This window comes from Anomaloglossus baeobatrachus, chromosome 5 (genome assembly GCF_048569485.1).
Source record: "Anomaloglossus baeobatrachus isolate aAnoBae1 chromosome 5, aAnoBae1.hap1, whole genome shotgun sequence".
NCBI classification, from domain to species: Eukaryota; Metazoa; Chordata; class Amphibia; order Anura; family Aromobatidae; genus Anomaloglossus; species Anomaloglossus baeobatrachus.
The window spans coordinates 451,241,671-451,267,380 of NC_134357.1; the positions used below are offsets into that span (position 1 = coordinate 451,241,671).

Below are 25,710 nucleotides of genomic sequence, written 5' to 3' on the forward strand. Positions count from 1 at the left end.
CCTTGCTCTCCTAGCTACAGTACACATCGGGTTAATTACACGATGTGTACTGCAGCTACATGTGCAGAGAGCCGGCGCTGGCAGCAAGAGCGGCGGAGGCTGGTAACGAAGGTAAATATCGGGTAACCACCTTGGTTACCCGATGTTTACCTTGGTTACAGCTTACCGCAGCTGCCAGATGCCGGCTCCTGCTCGCTTCATTTCGTCGCTCTCTCGCTGTCACACACAGCGATCTGAAGCTGGACATTCAGCAACGAGCGGCGACCTCACAGCAGGGGCCAGCTCGTTGCTGGATGTCACACACAGCGACGGGACTTCGCTGCAACGTCACAGAAAATTGTGACGTAGCAGCGACGTCGTTGTCGTTGTGTGTGACACCACCTTAAGAGAGCTCCAGTTGATGGAAAATTCAGATTAGAGAGTTGTCAGCCAAACGATCAGTAAAAGTATTGTTCGTCTGACAGCCGTCTCAGGTGTCCAGCCCAGACTTACAGACACCTGTTCATCTTCTGTTTATCCTTAGGTCTTCAATATCAGATTGGGAGGGGTCTCACTCCTGGCAACCTCACTAATTACAGGGGTCCCTGGGCATCAGAACTGGCACAGCTCCCCCCATTTACAGCATCACTTGTGTAATATACTAATACTTGTTCTGCAGGGTATCATTCCTGGCAGGACGTCCATTACGCAGATGCCAGACTACTATCTGGCCTCCAATAATTATGTCCTGGAGAAGAAGCTGGCATACAAAAGGAACCCATTGCTTCTTTATATCCATTAGGTGCAGCGCTGGGTACAAACCGCTGGCATGTTAGATGGACAGGAGAGGTTGCAGTGCCCTTTGATCCCAAAGCTTAGAGCGGCTTTTGTGCCTACAGCTTAGTTTATGACTTATTACCGAGGAATTCTGCCTTGCTGCTGTGATGTAATAGTATGCTGTAGGATGGGAAGTGGTTAATTATGGAGACATAAAACGTCAGCCACGTTATACTATAAGGTCCACTAAAGAGCGGCGGCAGAGGCTGCCATTTTCTACACTAGACGTGATGTTCACTGATAACCTTAAGGTGTCAGCAATGAGGTTGGGGATCCAATGTGACTGCCTCCGCTGTGTACTGTAGGAACCTGCTACAATTCTATATACCAGTTGTGCTAAAAAATTGACATACCCCGACAGGATTTTTACTTTCTTGGCCTTTTTTCAGAAAATATGAGTGATAACACAAAATCTTTTTTTCCCGCTCATGGTTAGTTGGGTGAAGCCATTTATTGTCAACCTACTGTATTTTCTCTTTTTAAACCATAATGACAACCAAAAACATCCAAATGACCCTGATCAAAAGTTCCCATCCCCTGGTGATTTTTGACCTGATAACATGCACAGACGTTGACACATATGGGTTTGAATGGCTAATAAAGGTAACATCCTCACCTGCGACCAGTTTGATTTTTCTTCCAAGTGTCTCATTGTGCATCTTGAAACAGCCACACCACTAGTTTTCAGTGAGTCCTGTATTTCAGCTGATGTTATTTGTGTTTTTTTCTTTGCCTGCCAAACAATTTTCCTGGCAGTTGTGGCCAAAATTTTTGTTGGTCTACCTGATCGTGGATTGTTTTTTTACAGAGCCCCTGATTTTCTTTTTGTTAATCACAGTTTGAACACTGCTGACTGGCATTATCAATTCCTTGGATATCTTTTTGTATCCCCTTCCTGTTTTATACAGTTCAACTATCTTTTCCCGAAGCTCCGTTGACAATTCTTTTGCTTTCCCCGTGATTCACAATCCAGAAACATCAGGGGCTAGATGAAAGATACAAGAGTCTGTCTGGATCCCAGAAACTCACTCGGCTTTTATACACACACACAAGCAAACAGGTCACAGGTGAGGATGTTACCTTTATTAGTCATTCAAACCCATTTGTGTGCAAAAATCACCAGGGGATGTGAACCTTTGATCAGGGTCATTTGAATGTTTTTGGTTGTCATTATGAAAAGAGAAAATACAGTAGTTTGACAGTTTGACAATAAATGGCTTCACCAAACTACTAACCACGAGTGGAAAAAAAAGGTTTTTTTGTGTTATCGTTCATATTCTCTGAAGAAAAAAAAAAGGCCAAAAAAGCAAAAAAAAAAAATATCTGCCAGCGTATGTAAACTTTTGAGCACAACTGTAAAGGCCGCTTTACACGCAGTGACATCGCTAACGCGATGTCGTTGGGGGTCACGGAATTCGTAACGCACATCCGGCCTCGTTAGTGACGTCGTTGCGTGTGAAACGTACGAGCGACCGCTAACGAGCAAAAATACTCACCTTATCATTGCTCGTTGACAAGGTGCTCCATTCCCAAATATCGTTCCCGTTGCAGGATGCAGGTTGTTCGTTGTTCCTGCGGCAGCACACATCGCTATGTGTGACACAGCAGGAACGAGGAACAACATCGTACCTGCGGCCGCCCGCAATGAGGAAGGAAGGAGGTGGGCGGGATATTCCGCCCACTCATCTCCGCCCCTCCGCTTCGATTGGGCGGCCGCTTAGTGACGTCGCTAGGCAGGTTAAGTAGTGTGACGGGTCCGAGCGATGTGGTGCGCCACGGGCAGCGATTTGCCCATGACGCACAACAGACGGGGGCGGGCACGCTAGCGATCTCGCTAGCGAGATCGCAGCATGTAAAGTGGACTTTAGTCACATACGACCATCATGAACTCATCTAGTGAAATGAAGCGCTCAGACACCAGCGAGTCGGAACAGACCGAGTGACGTTTCTGGTTACATGATGTAAAAGATTCGGCAAAACTCCCAACCTCCTGGTGTCTAAAATTATGAGGGTACCGTATAAAACATGTCCCGACTACAGCGCCCCCAAAAAATTGGCATAAAGAAGAGATGTTGGCGGAATGTGACTAATTTATGACCCCCCTGATAGGTATCTAGCAGCTAACAGAGAACAATAGCTTACACTGTTAATTTAATGTTTGATCCTATGTATCATAAAGAGGGTAAAATTACATTGTCTAATAAATAAAAGTCAACTGTTTGCCATTTTCAAGATTACTGCTTCCAGTTAGTGAATGGAAACACTATATAGGGCTGGCGCAAACCACACCCTCCCATATATTCCATGGTCAATACTATATATATATTTCTTGCACCCCACTCCCAAGTAGTCACTGGAGTTACTTGACCCTAAAGGCACGCCGGGAATGATGGAAACCAAGTCCAGACATGGCTGAGAACCTGGTTGCTATGGACATTGCCTATAAAGCACTCTACAATGTCCCTAGCAACCAGCCTGTCTCAATAACTTAAGGCAGATGAGGGGACAGGGAGGGGTGGCAGGACTGAAGCCAGATTTGCCTCTACTGCTACTACTGGCCAATATCTAAAGCAACTAACTAAATTTGGAAGAAATTAGTTGTCAGAAAGGAGAAGCTGCTAAAAAAAACAAACAAAAAAAAACAACAAAACAATGTGAGCGCAAGTTGAGCACTTCCTAAGGTAGCAGAGCTCTATGGAGTAGCTTATGTCTTGATTCACACTGTAAACGGTGTAGTGAGGTAATACGAGCGAGCGATGCCACCAAGACTGGTAAACAAACCCATTAGAAATGACTCCGACTGGTCTCCTCAGAGAGGAATTGTCTCTATGGGCACAGATCTGAAAGAGGTAGATGAGACTTGGCACTGGTACGGGGTCTTGGTTCAGAAGACCATTCTGACGAGGTGGCTGGGTGAAGGTGTGGCGATCGTAACGATCTTACTGTAGCTGCAAGACTTGTGCTTGATGAATGCCGTCCACCATCTTGTTCCATGCTGCCCTCTAACCCACCACCATCTTCACATTTTTAGGGGGGGGATCGTTGTGGTTTCCACCAGGGTGTGGAATGCCGCAGTCTCTGATCCTGAGGTATGATGTGCTGTTGTCAGACAAATGGAAGAGGTTAGCTTAAAAACAAAAATGGACAAATAAAAATAACTGCGAGGTCTCGAAATACGAGAAAAAAATAATAATAAAAAGGCACCAAGATGGCGCCAAGTGTTCTGTCTGGGTATCATATGAGGTAAGATAAGAAATGGTTTCACCGGGTTTACTTGAAGGCTTGGTGAAACTGAGGCAATGTTGTAGGGTTAATGTCTGAGGTATAATGAGGCAGGGGCAGATCGCTGCCACCTGATGCCAGGAATTGTTGATTTTCTCCCATGGATATCTCAGTGTTGGGTAAAGAGAGGTTACAAGGAGGGAGATTGACCGGCAAGAAGCTGAGGAAATGGTTAAAGTCTATGCCCGATGATAGGGGATCGCACAGGGCTGAGAGATAGGACTCATCCAATGCGGCTTGTGGCGTACATGCCACCAGCTCGGGTGAAGTGAGGGACAGCCCCACAGACCCATCAGACATGAAAGTATCCATTTCACTTTTGTGGAGGTATGAGGTAGAAGTGAACTGGAACCTGCTTGATGGGTCCGTAGAGAAGGTGGGCACACTTTCGGATGGGTAACTGAGCCCTAACGACAATGAGGTTGGCACTAAGGACTGGGGAATGCCAGCATTGGGTATAGGCTGAAATGGCGTAGTGTACATGCCCGAGGATATCATGTCTCTTGGCTGCATACACATGATGGATCCCCACTCCTCTTTCACCACTGCCGATTGGCAGCTCATGAGGGTCAAGTCATCTTGAGGTTCTGTCTTGATCCGAGGAGCTTCCTCACAATGGCTTTTCTTCATGTGTCGCGTTAGGTGGTCCTTGCGTCCAAACATCTGGGCGCAGCAGTGACACTGGAAATCTTTGCGGCCTGTGTGCACCACCAGATGGCGCCGGACATCCTTGCGGGTGTAGAAGCAGCGGTCGCAGTGTTCGCACGGGTATTTCTTTTCTCGGTTGCCCATGGATGGCCGATGGTTGTGGCTCTTCAGGTGTTCAAGCACTGACTGGCGGTCTCGGAAAACCTGAAAACATATGGCACAGCTGAGGTCGCCCCTGGCAATGGCATGTAAGGCAAGATGGCGGCGGTGTCCGTATTTTGTGCTGTAGTTCTTGCTGCACTCCGGGCACTGCAGGGCTACTCGGTTAGGGTTGTGGGTCTGCAGGTGATTCTTCAGGTGGTCTTTTCGGTGGAACATTTTGCCGCAGTGTGAACATTGGTGGGATTTCTGCATAGAGTGAGTGGCCATATGCCTGCAGTGGAGAAGAGAAGCCACAATAACATACAACGTTCCCATCACTTGTCCTTCTAATATCATTTCTATTCGATTTTGAGTTTCAATCCTTCTAAATTTGCAATACCTTTGCTTGCTGACAGTGGATGGAAACATTCCCACTCAGACTTGACAGCCATCCTGACCTGACCTGGACTCCAGACTGATACACTGTAACAAACCATCAGCACAGGAGATTTGCGCTGATGTCTAAACAGGATACGGTGGTAACAGTCATTAGGTTGAAATGAATGAATTGTTCTGGGAATGCACTCATTCACTGACAGATAGCAGTGGTCTTAAAAACAGTGTGAAAATAATAGCCATTTTGTGGCCTCGCATAAGCTTGTCCGCTCCCTGCCACTGGGCGCCCACAGTTTTCCTTTAAGCTACTACTCTTTCCTGTCTATAGATGGCGCCACATTCATGACAAGATACTGCAGAGGGGGTGCCATGTTTAGGGGGCTACATAGAGAACTTAAGGCATCTGTCTGTACCTGCACAGCTTGTATTTGGATGCAAAGGTCTTGTCGCAGAGCAGCTGGGGGCAGGTAAACCGGCGGGGAAGAGGTGGGCTCTCCTGCTCACTGCTACAAGGGGCATCAAGTCTGGTGGCGTCATGCAGGAGCTTGCTCTCAGCCGCGTCTCCCTCCTCCTGGGGTTTGGCCTCCGCTTTCCAATCAGTGCTGTGATTGTTGTTTGCAGCATTAAAGAAAAGCGTCTTCATCGCAGAACCAGTGGTGACTCGGCCGCGTGAGCGGTCATTTCCCCATCCGTGCCAGTGTGATGCCCGTCCTGGTGAATGGACAACAGTTAGAATGAAGCATTATAATGAACAATGTATGTTGTGAAGGATCATATGAAAGCTGTGTAACATGCCCTGAATTGGCAACATTATTACTTCTCACCCAGCTTTCCCAGACACAGATATGACAAGAAAAGCAGCAGTGTAGAACTTGCAGATCTATTTCTTGACAACCTGGTGTCAACCAATATGGCCGGCATTACAGCTTTCAACCAACTATTCTAAACTCCTGATCTGCAGGAGGAGCACAGTATGTATACACATCGCCTGTAAGTGCTACTAAAGGGTTATTCCCAAGATAGGAGCTCTCACATCCATAGGATGGGGCTAACTTACTGAACACTGGGTGCCAAATCCTGAAGACCATGACCAATCATGAGAAGGGGGCTTTATAGGTGGGAATTGATGGGGACCACAATGGGCAGTAATGCTACGATCAGTAAGTTAGAGGATAACCCTTTAATGGTAGTCTTACTGCTAGTCACCCAGCTTTCCCAGGAACAGATATAAATGGCTTGGTGATGTTACAGATGGCTCTTACCTGCTGCTGAAGATCTGGGATCACCCCTCTGGGAGACAGCGGAGGAGACGCCTCACCATCTTCCAACCTGCAAATAGAAGATGTATAAATCAACCTTAAAGCGATTGTCAAAGGTATTTCTTTATTTGTCCCTAAGCTTTCCCTTAACAAAATTAATAAACTTATAAAAGACAAATATGAAAAATCCAGGACCTGTCTAAGGTTGTGACATACAGTGTACATGGTTTACACCCAACTGCTCTGCCCAGTATATGTAATGTCACTGCTGACAGTAGAATATGTGCAGTGCTGAAGGTGGAAGAATGTGCATGTATCATCCCTCATTCCTCTCCTGCACTCTCAGCAGCATAGAAGTAGTTGGATCACGCATGCTCAGTTTCCACTGCCTCCCCGCTCTGTCGCAGTCATTGTATCAAGATCGCACTTGGAACAATCCCTGCTCCCTCTCCTTCTACACACGGGACTCCGGATTATCCCTGCCTATCAGGAGTCCATGGCAGGGACCACACTTCTTACTCATTTATGTATATCAGAAGAGAAATGAACCGCAGGATGGGACTGTGAGTATCAAAGTACTCTAGGATGGGGCTATAATGAGCGATGTATTCCAGGATCTACTCCAGGACGAAGATGTTGAGGAGGGATCTACTCCAGGACGGAGATGTTGAGGAGGGATCTACTCCAGGACGGAGATGTTGAGGAGGGATCTACTCCAGGACGGAGATGTTGAGGAGGGATCTACTCCAGGACGGAGATGTTGAGGAGGGATCTACTCCAGGACGGAGATGTTGAGGAGGGATCTACTCCAGGACGGGCCCGCCGAGGAGGGATCTACTCCAGGGTGGGGCCGCCGAGGAGGGATCTACTCCTGGACGGGGCCGCCGAGGAGGGATCTACTGCAGGACGGGACCGCGAGGAGGGATCTACTGCAGGACGGGACCGCGAGGAGGGATCTACTGCAGGACGGGACCGCGAGGAGGGATCTAATCCAGGACGGGACCGCGAGGAGGGATCTACTCCAGGACGGGACCGCGAGGAGGGATCTACTCCAGGACGGGACCGCGAGGAGGGATCTACTCCAGGACGGGACCGCGAGCGAGGAGGGATCTACTCCAGGACGGGACCGCGAGCGAGGAGGGATCTACTCCAGGACGGGGCCGCGAGCGAGGAGGGATCTACTCCAGGACGGGGCCGCGAGCGAGGAGGGATCTACTCCAGGACGGGGCCGCGAGCGAGGAGGGATCTACTCCAGGACGGGGCCGCGAGCGAGGAGGGATCTACTCCAGGACGGGGCCGCGAGCGAGGAGGGATCTACTCCAGGACGGGGCCGCGAGCGAGGAGGGATCTACTCCAGGACGGGACCGCGAGCGAGGAGGGATCTACTCCAGGACGGGACCGCGAGGAGGGATCTACTCCAGGACGGGACCGCGAGGAGGGATCTACTCCAGGACGGGACCGCGAGGAGGGATCTACTCCAGGACGGGACCGCGAGGAGGGATCTACTCCAGGACGGGCCCACGAGGAGGGATCTACTCCAGGACGGGACCGCGAGGAGGGATCTACTGCAGGACGGGACCGCGAGGAGGGATCTACTCCAGGACGGGACCGCGAGGAGGGATCTACTCCAAGACAGGACCGCGAGGAGGGATCTACTCCAAGACAGGACCGCGAGGAGGGATCTACTCCAGGACCGGCTTGGGAGGAGAGATGTATTCCTGGATGGGGCTGGGAGGAGAGATGTATTCTATGGTGGGGCTATGAGAAGCGATGTACTGTATAAAAGTGGGTATAAAAGGAGTGAGGTACTGCTTCAGGATGCATCTGTTTATTGAGGAGCTGTGAGGAAGAATCTACTGCAGAATGGTAATGTACATAGAGGAGTGATACACTGCAGATGGACATAACTGGAAAGCAGCAGATACACTAGTGCGTTTTAGGTTTTTTCTACCTCAAAACCTTGATACTTGACAATAAAAACACTGCAGTCAGGAAATAGGTTTTGCTTTGTTTTCCTGTTGAGAATTTTGTGTTTTGCCCACAGTACATGTTTAGGGCTCATTCAGACGACTGTTCCGTTTGTCCTGTTTAGTGCCTGTTTTTTTGCGGACCTACTGACAAGACCATCTTTTCAATGTCTTTTATGTAGGATCGGATGGCACAGAGAATCACTTCCATGCGCATCAGTTCCTACAAAAATAAAAAAAAATGGATGCCGTATGTCCGTTCCAATATTATGGAACATGTCCTATTCTGTTCCGTGATAACGGACCGTGACTCAATACAAGTCAATGAGTCTGCAAAATCCCCGGAAGCACTTCCTTGTGACTTTCGTCGGGTGCCCGTGCAGTCTGTGTCCCGCTCCAGCCTTGCAGCTGCCCGCACTGCAGCGTCTCAGCATCTGCCCGCACTGCAGCGTCTCAGCATCTGCCCGCACTGCAGCGTCTCAGCATCTGCCCGCACTGCAGCGTCTCAGCATCTGCCCGCACTGCAGCGTCTCAGCATCTGCCCGCACTGCAGCGTCTCAGCATCTGCCCGCACTGCAGCGTCTCAGCATCTGCCCGCACTGCAGCGTCTCAGCATCTGCCCGCACTGCAGCGTCTCAGCATCTGCCCGCACTGCAGCGTCTCAGCATCTGCTCGCACTGCAGCGTGTCAGCATCTGCCCGCACTGCAGTGTCAGCAGCTTCAGGGATGACGAGCACCGACATTAGGAGGTTAGCAAAGTTATTTACCTGTGGTGATGAAGTCCTGCACTCCTGACATCAGCGCTCGTCACTGACTTCCATGTCCGCCGCGTTCTCACATCAAGTCTTGTGGGCGGCCCGAGACTGTGATTAGCGGTGATGTCACAGGCTGCTCGCGATACTTCGTTTGTGAACTCGGCGGACAATGGAAGTCAGTGACGAGCGCTGATGTCGGGAGTGCAGGACTTCATCACCACAGGTAAAGAACTTTGCTAACCTCCTAATGTCGGCGCTCGTCATCAAGTGACGAGGGCTGACGTCAGGAGTGCAGCGGTGTTCATCACGCAAGTAATGTACCTAGCTAACCTCATGAAGTCAGCGCTGGTCATCCCCTGCAGTGACCTGGCCTGACCTATTGATGTTAGCTCAGGTCACTGCACTGCTCTCCCAGCCAATGGGGAACATTCTGTTCAATAACTGGGATAGTGAGTATGGTATGGATCACGCTTATTGGATTATGTTGGACCCGGATTTGTTTTTTATTTCCAATAAATTGGTGAAAGAGGGAGTGTTTTGGGGAGAGTTTTTTCAAATAAAAATTTGTTTGCTGTTTATTTTTTTTTTTATTATTATTGACTGAGTTAGTGATGTCGGGTATCTGGTAGACGCCGTGACATCACAACCCTGGGCTTCATGCCAGGTGACATTACACAGCCGGTATCAACACCATATATTACCCAGTTTGGCAATGCACCAGGGCATTCGGGAGGAGCCGGGACTGTCGCAGCTAATGGATGAGGCAATTCAGGCTGGCTGCTGGCTGATATTTTTAGGCTGGGAGGCTACCAATAACGTGGGTCTCCCGAGCCTGAGAAGACCAGCCAGCAATTGTGAGGCTTTATCATGGCTGCTATCAAAATTTTTGGGGATTGCACGCCGTTTTTTTAAAATTATTGTACTGTACAATATAGATCCGCCCACTGGCGGCTGTGATTGGTTGCAGTCAGACAGCGGTCACTTAGCATGGGGACATGTCTGACTGCAACTAATCATAGACGCTGGTGAGCAGGGAAGCAGTGAATATTAAAAGAGCCTAATGAGCGTCTGGCTCGGGAAGAACAAAGAGTTGCCGCGGGAGCAGTGTGAGCCGCCCCGGTGATCGGTGAGTATGTAGCGCTTGCTCCTACCCCTTTACGCCGGATTCTGTTCCCCATAGAACTTATATGGGGACCAGCATCTGGCCAGATACCCTGGACTATATTTAACTCTCCTTCTGGTTTTTTTTTTGCGGTACGCAAAAAAACCGGAAGTCACACGGATGACATACGGAACGAAACGGGTCGGATGCGGTTGTTACACGGACTGTATATGAACGAAACGGGCCGGATGCGGTGTCACACAGATGCATCCGTGGAAAAACAGGACCGTTTTTTGCAGACCGTAAAAACGGAACGGTCGTGTGATTGTAGCCTTAATAAAATGAGTCCTTTTTACCAAAAACAAAACCTTTTTGCTGCATTTTTTTCTACTCATTGTTTTCTATGTGAAAACGCAGCTTCTTATTTGCATTTAAAAAAAACAGCATAAAACGCTGCATGTGAACACAGCCTAAGGAGAATGTTGGTATTGGAGCCGCACTCTCCGCAGCAGATCTTGGCAGTTCCTGGCAGTTAGGGAGGGCTGCCCACACTGATAACAGGGGTGAGTGGACAGACGACCCCCTCCAGGGGGTAAACACACCAGGTGCCGGCTGTTTCACGCACAGAAAATTATTTTCTGAATCTATAAATGATCAGCGCTGATTTACTGATCAATATAAGCGGCTGCTGGAGGTTTTTATATTTTGATTCTGGAATCCCCCTTAAAGGGGTGTGCACATGGATAATGGGGTATATACCTAGTGGTCTGTATGTGAGGTGCAGGGTAATCTGGGGTCCAGCCTGATTTTATGGGGGCACAGAAGTGAATGTGTCTGGATTTTCTGACTATTATATTATTAATGACTGCTTCTGCGGCTTCTGACCAGATTTGATGATGTTATTGGGGTGCACGCCTCCAGGTGCTGGATTGGGGTCTCCACACGTGGGGGGCTGTGTACCCCTGATATGCTGGGCGCACATGAGGATGATGATGTGCAGTTCAGATGGTGGAGGGAATGATGGATGCCCCGAGCACTACCTACCCCGTTATTCCGCTTCCCGCCGGTTCCGTTATCCCCCGAGGCCGCAGGACGGAGCTGACGTCCGCGGAGGATTCTGGGAGAGACGTGACTCCGCGGCGTGGAAGGGAGCGGGGCTGACCGAGGCTCCGGAGAGCAGGACACCGGTCCACCGTGGCGGGAGAGCGGGCACTGCGGTGATGGTACTGCCTGAGGCCGGGCCTGGGGTCTCTGCGTGTCAAGGCCTCCCGTCACCCACCTGCCACCACCAACATGGCGGGTCCTCCCGCCCGTCCTCTACTCTGCCTCCGCTAACATGGCGGCCCCCTTGGGATTGCTTCCGGCCGTCATGGAGCCGCTGAGTTTCCTCCTGCTCCTTGTACTCCCGGGACTGCACCGGGCGGAGAAGGAATGGGACCCGGCCGGGTATCTGCTGTACTGCCCCTGCATGGGTGAGTCTGAGGGAGACCCTGTGCACCGAGCCACATATACGGGAGGGGAGACCCCGTGCACCTAGCCCCGTATACCGGAGGGGGGGGGAGACTCCATGCACAGAGCTCCGTATACGGCAGGGGGACTCCCCCGTGCACCGAGCCCCATATACCGGGAGGGGGGAGACCCTCCGTGCACCGAGCCCCGTATACCGGGAGGGGGGAGACCCTCCGTGCACCGAGCCCCGTATACCGGGAGGGGGGAGACCCTCCGTGCACCGAGCCCCGTATAAAGGGTGGGGGGGAAGACCCCCGTTCACCGAGCCCCGTATAAAGGGTGGGGGGAAGACCCCCGTTCACCGAGCCCCGTATACCGGGTGGGGGGGAGACCCCCGTGCACCGAGCCCCGTATACCGGGTGGGGGGGGACTCCCCCGTATACCGGGTGGGGGGGGGGACTCCCCCGTGCACCGAGCCCCGTATACCGGGTGGGGGGGGGGACTCCCCCGTGCACCGAGCCCCATATACCGGGAGGGGGGAGACCCTCCGTGCACAGAGCCACATATACGGGAGGGGAGACCCCGTGCACCTAGCCCCGTATACCGGAGGGGGGGAGACTCCATGCACAGAGCTCCGTATACGGCAGGGGGACTCCCCCGTGCACCGAGCCCCATATACCGGGAGGGGGGAGACCCTCCGTGCACCGAGCCCCGTATACCAGGAGGGGGGAGACCCTCCGTGCACCGAGCCCCGTATACCGGGTGGGGGGAGACCCCCATGCACCGAGCCCCGTATACCGGGTGGGGGGAAGACCCCCGTGCACCGAGCCCCGTATACCGGGTGGGGGGAAGACCCCCGTGCACCGAGCCCCGTATACCGGGTGGGGGGGAGACCCCCGTGCACCGAGCCCCGTATACCGGGTGGGGGGGGGACTCCCCCGTATACCGGGTGGGGGGGGGGACTCCCCCGTGCACCGAGCCCCGTATACCGGGTGGGGGGGGGACTCCCCCGTGCACCGAGCCCCGTATACCGGGTGGGGGGAAGACCCCCGTGCACCGAGCCCCGTATACCGGATGGGGGGGGGACTCCCCCGTGCACCGTATACCGGGTGGGGGGAGACCCCCGTGCACCGTATACCGGGTGGGGGGAGACCCCCGTGCACCGTATACCGGGTGGGGGGAGACCCCCGTGCACCGAGCCCCGTATACCGGGAGGGGGGAGACCCTCCGTGCACCGAGCCCCGTATACCGGGAGGGGGGGAGACCCTCCGTGCACCGAGCCCCGTATACCGGGAGGGGCAAGACCCCCGTGCACCGAGCCCCGTATACCGGGAGGGGGATACAGGGTGCACAGAGCCATCTCCATGAGGCAGTTGGGGGCTTTCTCTACACTTCTATCTTGGGTGGGGACAGCTCCTCTGTAACCTCATATTGTCCTTTCTCTATGAAGTGTTAGGTCTTTTCTTACCCCAGGGTATCTCCACCCAGTCCTGCACTGCTCGGCTGCCAATTCTCTGCCTGCTCCAAAAGAGCACAGATTTCATAGCGTCTACTCTCCATGTTACGGCTTCTACGGTGTATACACTGTTCAGGAACAGGAGATGTTATGAGCAGTGCATGGCAAAGCAGCACAGAGTGTTTCAGCATTTACATATAAGCAGGTGGGGAAGTCTTGGGTGCAGAATGTAGACGTCACGATATGATTTTCACTCATTAGTGGTTGCATGTCCTTGTGCAGGGCGGTTTGGCAATCAGGCGGATCACTTCCTCGGCTCTTTGGCCTTTGCCAAGATGGTGAACCGGACCCTGGTCGTCCCTCCTTGGATTGTTTACAACCACCATCGTCCTCCATACACCAATGTGAGTGTCCACATTCAATGCTCCTTCACAGTCTCTGACATCCATTTAGGCAGTTATGTTGTGTGTTGCTGTCATGATGGGGGATGTGTCAAGTAGCACCATTGTTGAGCACTAATCTGTGACCTTTTCTGCAGGTGCACGTGTCTTTTGAAGAGTATTTCCAGCTGCCCCCTCTCAGCCAGTACCACAGAGTGATGAGCATGGAGGGCTTTATGGAGACGTTTGCTGCTAAGTACTGGCCGGTGGAAAAGCGTGTGGCTTACTGCTTTACTGCGGCTGCTCAGAGGAGCCCTGATAAGAAGAGCTGCCCTATGAAGGTGGTTGTGGATCTAGTATTCAGTGTTGCTGTTTTGATGCTATCGATCCTTCTTGGTCAACCAACCGTTCACCTTAATATCGCAAATCGTCTCCTATTCCTAGGATAGAGGATTAAATGCTGTATGCTGGGGGGAGTCCTGATAAATGGACTTTTATACCCCCAAAAATTAGGCTTTCCATACTCGGTCTTCAAAGTGGAGTAGAGGTACGCATGCTAGACCTCCACCCCATTGGTTGTCTAATGGGCTGCTGGAGATGGGCACATCATTCTTTTATTTCTGGCGGGCCCATTGATATAATGAATGAAGTGGAGTCCTAACATACAGCGGATGAAATACAGGCACATCTCAATAAATTAGAATATCATCAAAAAGATAATTTATTTCAGTAATTCAATACAAAAAGGGAAACACATATATAGAGTTATTACACACAGAGTGATCTATCTCAAGTGTGTATTTCTGTTAATGTTGATGATTATGGCTTACAGCCAATGAAAACCCAAAAGTCATTATCTCAGAAAATTATTATAATTACCACAAAACACCTGCAAAGGCTTCCTAAGCCTTTAAAATGGTCCCTTAGTCTGGTTCAGTAGGCTACACAATCATGAGGATGACTGCTGACTTCACAGATGTCCAGAAGGCAGTCATTGACACACTCCACAAGGAGGGTAAGCCACAAAAGGTCATTGCTAGAGAAGCTGGCTATTCAGAGTGGTGTATTCAAGCATATTAATGAAAGGTTGAGTGGATATAATATATAGGAATAGATCACTCTGTGTGTAATGACTCTATATAATTCCCTTTTTGTACTGAATTACTGAAATAAATTAACTTTCTGATGATATTCTGATTTATTGAGATGCACCTGTAAGTGTTGAATACACCACCAGTTTTGTAAGTAAATTTCTAAAGGTGTTATTGCCAGGAATTTTTCACTAGATGTCAGTAATAGTCCATCAAATTCACATACGCAAAGAAATCAAACCATAGATGTCCATAAATTACAGTTATGTGTAATACTGAGAAATGACACAGGGAAAAAGTATTTAACATATGATGAAAGGGAGGTGTAAAAGGTAATTTAAAGTCATGACAGTAGCTGAAATATATCAGTAATTAGAAGGCAATCTTGACACTTAGTAAAAATCAGTTGGTTCAACTGATGGCCTATAAAAGGTTTCTCATACCAAGGTGCCACACAAGAAAGTGCGTATGATGGGTAAAACCAGTGAGCTGTCTCAAGACCTTCATAATCTTATTGTTGCTACACATATTGATGGCACTGGTTACAGAAAAGAATTCTAAACTACTGAAGATTCCAGTGAGCACTGTTGGGGCCGTTAACGGAAAGTGGAAAGAACTTAATTTAACCATGTACCATCCATGACCAGGTGCTCCTTGCACGATTTGAGACAGAGGAGTGAAAAGAATTATCAGAAGAGTTGTCTAATAGCCAAGGACTTCGTCCTGTGGTGAGCTACAGAAACACATGAAATCAGAAGAGACAATAGATTCAAAGAAAACAATAAGTAATACACTCAACCCCCCTGGCCTGTGTGCACACTCCATTGCTGAACAAAAGACATGTTCAAGTATGCTTATGTGACTCCCTGGCAAAACCAGGTAGTCACAGATGACTGTACCCCCCACCAAGGGTACAGGAATCGCCTCCTCCTTGGGAATTAACAGCATATCCCACACATAGGAACACCAGCCACAAATCCTAGTCGCCCCCCCCATGACAGCCAGGACACACCAGTGGGCGGGACCAGGCGGATGGGAATGCCCCCCTAGGGGTCTTGGTGACACGGGGAGGGAACCAGTTAGTCTTTCAGTTGAGTCTAGTTCAGAGGAGGTCGGAGTCTTTGAGTGGAGCTGAGTGGAAGTTGCAGTCGGGAGTCAAACATTGAGGAGTCTGCAGTGTGGTCAGGGTTGGAGCCCTTGGATCACGGGAGAACCGACTAGGTGGCAGACGGCTTTATAGGGCCCAGGCGACGGAGATCCGGTCGCGGGAGACCTGAAGTGGACCGGGGCAGGGTTGTAGCCCACCGGTACCGACAACGGGAATCCGGTCCGGAGGCCGTGCACAGGCGGGGTACCTGGACCCTAGGACGAGGCAAGCTTCAAGCCTCTTGTTAATTGACCAGCGGGACAAGGTACCAGGCCTTGTTCCCGAAGAGAGAAGCCCAGATAGAGCAGACCGGCAGCCCAACACAGGGGACAGGGTGTCCTCCAAGAACCCATTAAAGTCCCACGGGTCAGTGTCTGCGGGCAACGGCTCCCTCTGCGTCCAAATCTGCAGGGGAGCGGATTTCTCCCGTTCCAGGCGGGGTTAATCCATACACCACAAGACACAAGTGCAGGAGGAAGGGCCCCTACATTGTCAACCCGTGTGTGGGACCAGTACACCCCTCCAGAGGCAACCGGCATCCGGCCTGGTTTACAATACAGACTTGGTGTGAATTCTTCCTAATTGTGAGTACACCGGTGTCATCCAGTCCAACCTGCCGACAGTGCCCCAGCCCTGCTCCTTACCCACACCTGGGCCCCGGGACTACACCTTCCCCCTACCCGTGGAGGGGATACCACCTTGCTGCCCCCACGTCATCGTTTCCAGACGCCGGCCCCGAGAGGCAGCGGCGGTGCCACCATCTCATCACCACAAGCCACGGGTGGCGTCGCAGACAATCTCCCCTGTAAATACCTCTCTTTTTCACTGTGTGCGAGGACGGGTGGTTGCATGAGCCCCGGGTCCGGTCACCACTCGAGCCCCGGACACTATCCCGGATCCGAGCGCCACTCGAGCAGCCCCAGTTGATGCAGCGGAGGCGGCACCCTTCCGTGTCATTTATTAAAGTTTGCTCAACAACGTTTAGACTAGTCTGTGAAATACTGGGAGAAAATACTCTAGTCAAATAAGACCAAAATAGAAGTTTTTAGATGCCATAATACACAGCATGTTTGGAGGCCAAAAGGCACTAAATCACCCCAAAACACCACAGGAAGTAAAGTTTGGAGGTGGGAACATCATGGTGTAGGGCTGGATGACACCGGCAAACTTCACGTAATTGAAGGAAGAATAGACAGATGTACTGAGACATTGTTGATAAAAATTCTGCTGCCATCTATCAGGATGATGAAGATGAAATGAGGGTGGACATTTCAGAAAGACAATGATCCCAAACACACAGCCAAGGAAACTCTCCATTGGTTTAAGAAAACAAAAATAAAGCTGGTCCAGCCAATCACCTGACCTAAATCCAATAGAAAATTTATGGAAGAAATTAAAGCTCAGAGTTCATAGAAGGAGCCCACGGGACCTTCAGAATTTGTAGAGTGCTTGTGTGGAAGAATGAGCCAAAATCATACCCGAGCAATGCATGGGACTAGTTTCCCCATACAGGAGGCATCTTGAAGCTGTCACCACCAACAAAGGCTTTTGTACAAAGTATTAAATGTCGGTAAGCGTGTTCAATAATTTTTCCCTGTGCCATTTTTCATGTTATGGTGTCCCCTTGCTGTTTCTTTGTTTTCTAATTATAACGCTCCCCTTACATGTTGAGTAACAGCAATATGTAGACACGGGGTTCTGTTTTGTGTCCATTAACAACCCTTTTAATTGCTATTGTATACTCCTTCCAGGATGGAAATCCATTTGGCCCTTTCTGGGATCATTTCCACGTGGACTTTGCCCGCTCAGAGCTGTTCGACGGCATTAATTTCAGTGCTCATTACAAAGATGTTTGGCAGAGCCGGTGAGTAACGAGCAAATATGTTATCAGATGCCCCCAAATCCTTCAAAACACACGCACCTTAGTAAGCCTGTGACACGTTTTAATAAAAAAACAAAGCCTTCGTTTCATCCATGGCAATTGAGATCTTAAGTGTAAATGCTTCCTGCACTAAGGTGTCTTTATATGATTTTGCCAGGTACCCCGCTTCCACGCACCCTGTCCTGGCTCTCCCAGGGGCACCAGCGCAGTTTCCTGTACTGGAAGAACATAGGAGTTTACAGAAGTACATGGTCTGGTCAGAAAAGGTCGTTCAGGAGGGAGAGAAGCAAATTGAGACCCTGCTCATCAGACCCTATGTTGGGGTGCATTTGCGAATCGGCTCCGACTGGGTGAGGCTTGACTCTTAATAATGGTTGGGCAGTTGGAACTATTTTAATTTGTACATTTATAATTAGTGACGAGTGAGCACTAAGATGCTCAACTGCTTGATACTCGTTAAGAGCAGTTGGATGCTTGGATGGGCGTGACTCAAGTATAATGGAAGTCAATGGGGAACTCAAGCCTTTTTCTAGATTTCCTGGAAAAATACTTGAGTACCCTGTTGATTCTCATTATACTCAGGTGCTAGTGTCGCGCCCATCCGAGCATCCAACTGTTCTTAACAAGTATCCAGCACCTGAGCATCGTGGTGCTCGATCAGCACTAATTATAATGTATATTATTATTATTATTTATTCCATGGCGCTTTACAAGTGAAAGAGGGTATACGTACAACAATCATTAACAATACAAAACAGACTGGTACAGGAGGAGAGAGGACCCTGCCCGCGAGGGCTCACAGTCTACAGGGAATGGGTGATGGTACAATAGGTGAGGACAGAGCCGGTTGCGCAGTGGTCTACTGGACTGAGGGTTATTGTAGGTTGTAGGCTTGTTGGAAGAGATGGGTCTTCAGGTTCCTCCTGAAGCTTTTCACGGTAGGAGAGAGTCTGATATGTTGAGGTAGAGCGTTCCAGAGTATGGGGGAGGCACGGGAGAAATCTTGTACGCTATTGTGGGAAGAGGAGATAAGAGAGGAGTAGAGTAGGAGATCTTGTGAGGATCTGAGGTTGCGTGCAGGTAGGTACCAGGAGACTAGGTCACAGATGTAGGGAGGAGACAGGTTGTGGATGGCTTTGTATGTCATGGTTAATATTTTGAACTGGAGTCGTTGGGCGATGGGAAGCCAGTGAAGGGATTGGCAGAGTGGCGAGGCTGGGGAATAGCGGTATATGCTGTAATATAGCAGTTCCCAGTCCTCTGCTGTGCAGAACTACACTAGTGAGAGGATGGGGGAATGGCTCCATACGGTGATAAATACAGCACCAATTTTATTGTTTAATTTAGCAGCCTTACTTTGTCATTTATGTATTGTCTCCTGTTCCTTACAGGTTAATGCTTGCAAGATGCTGAAGGATGGCACGGCCGGCCCACACTTCATGGCTTCCCCTCAGTGCGTCGGGTACAACCGTCAGAAGGCAAAGCCGCTCACCATGAACATGTGTCTGCCAGACTTAAAGGAAATTAAGCGGGCGCTGACATACTGGGTAAAGAAGACCAAGGCAAGATCTGTATATATAGCTACTGACTCCACGTCTTACACTGCGGAGCTACAGAAGGCTCTGGGGGAGAAGGTGAGCAGGCAACAGAGCTCCTTAGCATCATACTCCAGTCACATCCAAAGCTGCGTTCACAAATTACTGTTGTCTATTACGACACCTTGTTGGTGAGTTAGTTAGTGAATGTTTTGCATACTAAGCGCTGGAAGGAAAGCAGCAGAATTGTGATTGCAGCTTTGGAAGTCATTGGGTCCGTTTCACACATCCGGCATTTCGCCGGATCCGGCACACATGCAGTACAGTACATTCATTTACAGTGGAAGTGCGACACCATGCGGTTGTGTGCTTCATGCACCACCGCATTTGTCCGCATGGTGTTGCGCTTCCACTGTAAATGACTGTACTGCATGCGTGCCGGATCCGGCGAAATGCCGGATGTGTGAAACGGGCCTTACACTTCCTTTATTAATCTTTTCTCTTTTTTTTTTCTTGTAGGTGAAAGTTGTGAGTTTACAGCCAGAAGTGGCACAAATAGATCTGTATATTCTGGGTCAGTCGGACCATTTTATTGGGAACTGTGTGTCGTCATTCACAGCGTTTGTGAAGAGAGAGCGCGATTTTCAGGGGACGCCCTCCTCCTTCTTTGGGATGGATTCAGTGGTTAGGAAGCCAGATGAGCTATGAGATAGCATGGTGTGGAGCAGCCATTGCCCGGGTGTACTTGCCTTGGTCAGGGCGATGAGGCACCAAGGGGTCAATTCTAAGCCTCACATGGGAGACCTGTACAGTCAGGTACCTGGAGCTCCCAAGAGATTTGGTCCAAGGTCTAGTTTTAAAGGGATCTTCTGATTTTGCACACGATTTGCATATCTCTGGGATATGCTCTCACTTAATGATCTTTGGGGGTCTCAAACCGTAAAGTGAATTGCACCAGTTAGAGTTCCCTTAACTGCAAGTAACTGGGAGCGCTGCTCTTTGGGGAATGTGTGTTGGTGCATCACTATGACCCTTTATCCTTAGGATCAGTCCTAGCTAGAGGGTGAACCTTCACTGATCATACAGTAATGACATATACTAATGGACATGGGGACAACCCTTCAAGGGGCTTCCACCATTAATGGTAATGATTTGGAAATGACTGTGGAGTTCCCCATAAAGGGTCTGCATATCTCAAAAAAGATGGCAGTACTCAAATAGGTCCCCTTTTTTGCATCTTCTATTTATTAGTCCATCCAGTGTGGCAACGTTTCGGTTCTATTCTCAAGCACTTGAGAAAGGTTCAATAGAACCGAAATGTTGCCATACCGACTGGATTAATAAATTGGTCCGTCCCCCCCTTTTTATTTTTTTGGTAATTATTATTACTGTTTATGGGATGGTTGGATATTGTCCAGGAGGGTTTGCACCATTAGGCATTCCATTAGTGTGCGGCTCCTTTTTTTTCTTTTTGTATATGACTGAATATATATCTTATATATATTCTGCTTAAAGGGACATTCCCTTCAATTAAGGACACCTATAAGATGCCCTGATATTGGAACGAATGAGGAGGAGTCCAGCTTGAAGAGTCCCTTAATATGCTGAAACTTTTACTTTGTCTATGTGTGACAAAACCTCCAACTCTTCGGCCTCCTTGCCACTTCTGAAGGTACAGTAAGAGATGTGGCATCTCACACACCTCTCTCCTATTCAGTATTTTTAGGGGCTCTTCAGCTTGACTGCTTCCCATCCTGGAGAACATCTGACCATTCTAATCTCCTATGAACTTTCCGTCAAAATAATTTCCAGTAAACTGTAATACCCACAATGGCTCATCCCGTGCGGTCAGTGGACCCTGTAAAATGTGACCATAGGCTGTCATCGGCCCACAGTAAGCTGGATGTGAACAGAAGCTACAACACATCCAATAGTGATCCTTGAGCGGTGTACATAGGGTGACAATAATTGAGTCACTGGCACATAATTAACGTGTTCCTATTATTTTATACTTATTTCTATAATAAAATATTAAATCTGATCAGTTTACAGTCGTCTTTCTGCATAAATGATGGTATTGGGCTACTGTTAGATCTCTGCTTGCTTTTAGCAAATGGAAACCTGTGTATATTGCACCCTGAGACTGGGATGCCGTTAATGGGGTTTCATATTTCATTCTTAAGCCCCCAGTACCCCGCATATACTTGGTTTGCCTTACTACTTGCTTAGCCGACTGCTATCTAGCCCCATACAGAGTAACATCCGGCTCAGTATGATTTTTTTTTTTTTTCTGTTAATAAAACTAGCCTGAGCAAAAATGATTTTTCCCTTTTAATATTTTCTTGTACCACCTTTTGAGGCAATCACTGCACACAAACGATTTCTGTAACCTTCGATGAGGCTTCTGCCCTCATCCACAGGTATTTTGGGCAACTCCTTGTGAGCAAACTGCTTCCTGTGTCTCAGGTGTGGAGGCGCCTTCTCCAGACTTCTATTTTCAGTTCCTTCCACAGATGTTCATGTTCCATAGATTTAGATCAGGGCTCGCAAAAGCCACTTCAGAAAAATCCAATGCTATGCGCTTCGCCATTCTTAGATGCTTTTTTTTGGGTCATTATCCTGTTAGAGGACCCATAACCTGTGACTCGGACCAAGCTTTCTGACACTGGGCAGCACATTTCTCTCTAGAATCCTTTGATAGTCTTGAGATTTCACTTTATCCTGCACAGATTCAAGACACCCTGTACCAGATGTAGCAAAGCCCCCCCCCCCAAATACATAACAGAGCCTCCTCCATGTTTCACAGTAGGTACGATGTTATTTTCTTTGCTTCATTTTTGTGTGTGTGAACATGGAGCTGATGTGATTTTGCCAAAAAGCTCCAGTTTTGTCTTATCTGTCCAAAGGACATTCTCCCTAGCTTTATGGCTTGTAAGTATGCATTTGGCAAATTCCAGTCTCTTTTTTTTATTATTTGCTTTCGACAGTGGTTTCCCCCTCAGTCATCTCCCATGAAGTCCACTTTGGCCAAGACAGAGACGGATGGTGCGATCTGACACTGATGTACCTTGACCTTGGAGTTCACCTCTAATCATGGGTTTTGGAAGTTGTTCTGGACTCTTTGGTTACCATTCGTATTATCCGTCTCTTCAATTCACCATCAATTTTCTTCTTGTTGCCACATCCAATGAGGGCGGCTACATTCCCATAGATCTTAATCTTCTGAATACTATGTACAATTGTAGTCACAGGAACATCAAGCTGTTTGGAGATTGTCTTATAGCCTTTACTTCTAATATGTTTGTGTATCGTTTTCTTCCTGATCCCCTGAGACAAACCTATCCTTAGTTTTCTTTGCTCCATGTTCAGTGTGGTACACACCATGATGCTAAACAGCACAATGACTACTTTTCACTATTTAAATAGGCAGACTGACTTACTAGTTTGTAGACACTTGTGATGCTAATTACAAAACTCAACTCAATTTAACATGTCCCTATAGTCAATTATTGTCAATCTATTTTAGAGGTACGATCATTTTTGACGAGGCCATTTTCATATTTGTTTGGTTTTGAACTGTGGTTAAACAGAAAATGTCGTATTCTAATAAAGTTGATATTCAGTAAATATAAATTAAACTTTTTTTTTTTTTTTTGCCGGATTCAAATTATTCTTACTTTACCAAAATGAACTAACAATTTTGTCCAATTTTTATTTTAAAGAATAACGATTCTTTTACTTTTTCATAATTCAATAGTACACATGAAAATAATAACTTTATTATATATTTTTTTAAAGAATTCCGATACTTTGTCCTCCTGGACTAATTATTCATTCTCAATTCCTGGGTAAAATGTGTCTTCAGTGTCTACAGACTTGCCATTATTGAGATAGGAGATGACAGTTTGTGCTCGTAAAGTTCTATGGAGAACTGTATCTGAAATTGTAGGCGAACTTGCAATAGACTGTCTGTATTGGCCTGTAGCTCCTCCTCTTACATAGAATTTATAAGATACCAATTTTACCCATGAATTGAGAGTGAATGATCAGTTTTGGCTGTGAAAGAAGCAGATTTCTCTGATTAAGATATATGGATCTATCTTATCTTATCGTAAGCCTGAGATCACATGTCCAGTAATCATCTATAAGGCTAAGGACACACGGGTATTTAGCATCCAATGCGAGAGCATAAGATGTGTTATGATAATGACCCTCAGCTTCCGCTCTTGCTGCGAGTGTAAACAGAGTGTCCTCATATTGTGGTGCGTTCCTGCGATCAGATCACAGCTGCGGAGAAGAGGGAGGGACTAATCTCCCTATCGCCCAATTATCAGCTGATGTGCATATCGCACTGCACTTCGGTGTCATGCGAGTGTAGTGTGATGTTTCTCTCGCACCCATAGACTTATATGGGTGCGAGTGAAAAATCAGGTTCCACCTGCAGCATGCTGCGATTGTTTTCTCTATCTGATTAGGGCTGATTTTTTTTTTTTATCATATTTCACTCGCTCCGTTTTACTCGCCTTGTGTCCTTAGCCTTAGGCGGGCTTTGCACACTACGACATCGCAGGTGCGATGTCGGTGGGGTCAAATTGAAAATGACGCACTTCCGGCATCGCATGCGACATCGTAGTGTGTAAAGGGTCGATGATACGATTAACGAGCGCAAAAGCGTCGTAATCGTATCATCGGTGCAGCGTCGGCGTAATCCATGATTACGCTGACGCGACAGTCCGATGTTGTTCCTCGCTCCTGCAGCAGCACACATCGCTGTGTGTGAAGCCGCAGGAGCGAGGAACATCTCCTACCGGCGTCACTGCGGCTTCCGTAGGATATGCGGAAGGAAGGAGATGGGCGGGATGTTTACATCCCACTCATCTCCGCCCCTCCGCTCCGATTGGCCGCCTGGCGTGTGACTTAACAAGGAGGCGGGTCGCCGGCCAGAGCGACGGTCGCAGGACAGGTGAGTCCATGTGAAGCTGCCGTAGCGATAATGTTCGCTATGGCAGCTATCACAAGGAAATCGCTGCTGCGACGGGGGCGGGTACTATCGCGCTCGGCATCCCAGCATTGGCCTGCGATGTCGCAGCGTGCAAAGTACCCCTTAGAGCGGATCCTGCAGAGATCAATTGGCATAAAAGTCCTGGAAACACAACTTTTTTTTGTCTGTTGTTAAAGGGAACTTATCGCCAGATTTGGTGGCTATAAGGTGGCCACCACCAGTAGGCTGTTATATACAGCATTCTAGAATACTGTATATAGGCGCCCAGGCTGCTCTGTATAGCATAGAAAATAATTTAAAGAACCTTTTCTCGCGCCTGCGGAGTACAGTAAACGAGCACCTGCGCATGTGCACTACAATACTTTGATCTACCCTGAGTAGGGCAGATCAAAGTGATCCTGTGCAAGACTGCAATGCAGGGCAGATCAAAGTGCGCCTGCACAGGAGATCGGCGATCGCCACAGAGTGGAGGCGCCAAACTGGAGTCCAGCGACATCCATTGGACCGGACTACCCCTATGTGAGAACTATAAAAGTGTTTGTACTGTATATGTTCTACAGAGCAGCCTGGGCTCTTATATACAGTATTCCAGAATACTGTATCTAAGGGCTTGACTGGTGCTGGCCGCAGCTTATAGTCGCCAAATCTGGTGCCAGGTTCTCTTTAAAAAACTGATGTCTACCGGTTCTGTATTTTTTAACATTGGAGTCTATTAAGAATGGATTGCTATTTAGATACCAGTTTTTGTTATAGGATCCATTTTAAATGGAAGATAAATAGCAAGCCGTAAACAGATCCGTTCTCCATAGACTCCCATGTTAAAAAAAAAAATAAAATCAAAAAACACAAAAAAAGCCCAAATCATCTCTGCAGGATCCGTATTAACAGAAGATTACAGGACATGTGAACTCAGCCTAAGAAAGTTACTCTACTTATTTTCATGTCTGCTGTTAATTTCTGAAAAATTAAAAGGATGGTTATGCTTGAAATAAAAAAAAATGCTAAGTAATTAAGAAATTAAATATATAGTTGTAGGTGCATAACGCTTCGGGGGAGTTGGGGTTAAAGAGGTGATGCAGCGTCTCGATACGTCCAGTCCTGTTGCACCAGTCGTGACCAGCACTGGCAAGTACAGTATTGTGAATAAAGTAAGATGAGGCATAGTGAGCGGCCGTCTCTGCAACGCCTGCAGCTCCGCTCACCTTCCAGTGCGGCAGTAATAGGTAATGGAAAAGCCCTTTAAATTTTGTGCAGTTATCGATAGACGCTGGTATGAGATTTGTGACACCGGAGGTCCAAGCCCAGCCGCTGCAGGAAATGGACCCATCTATATCGCCGTGTACCACAGGGCATCGTGCCGCCACGTAAACCAATGTGGTAACATGGACGTTTCCAATCATCT

General features: G+C 48.5%; 2 protein-coding genes across 2 annotated transcripts; one reads left to right on the forward strand and one right to left on the reverse strand.

The window, feature by feature from the left end:
- Positions 1-2,036: 2,036 nt before the first annotated feature.
- PLAGL2 (PLAG1 like zinc finger 2) lies at positions 2,037-11,671 on the reverse strand. Its single transcript, XM_075350551.1, has 4 exons — positions 11,411-11,671; positions 6,546-6,612; positions 5,697-5,994; positions 2,037-5,179 (listed from the first exon to the last, which is right to left on the reverse strand). Exons 3-4 carry the CDS (start codon positions 5,924-5,926, stop codon positions 4,087-4,089), a joined length of 1,323 nt encoding a protein of 440 aa, XP_075206666.1. The 5' UTR covers positions 5,927-5,994; positions 6,546-6,612; positions 11,411-11,671; the 3' UTR covers positions 2,037-4,086.
- On the forward strand, positions 11,612-22,891 carry POFUT1 (protein O-fucosyltransferase 1). The gene is made up of 7 exons (XM_075350552.1): positions 11,612-11,838; positions 13,554-13,675; positions 13,810-13,992; positions 17,641-17,753; positions 17,929-18,121; positions 19,163-19,405; positions 19,826-22,891. Exons 1-7 carry the CDS (start codon positions 11,703-11,705, stop codon positions 20,012-20,014), a joined length of 1,179 nt encoding a protein of 392 aa, XP_075206667.1. The 5' UTR covers positions 11,612-11,702; the 3' UTR covers positions 20,015-22,891.
- The last annotated feature ends 2,819 nt before the right edge of the window (positions 22,892-25,710 follow it).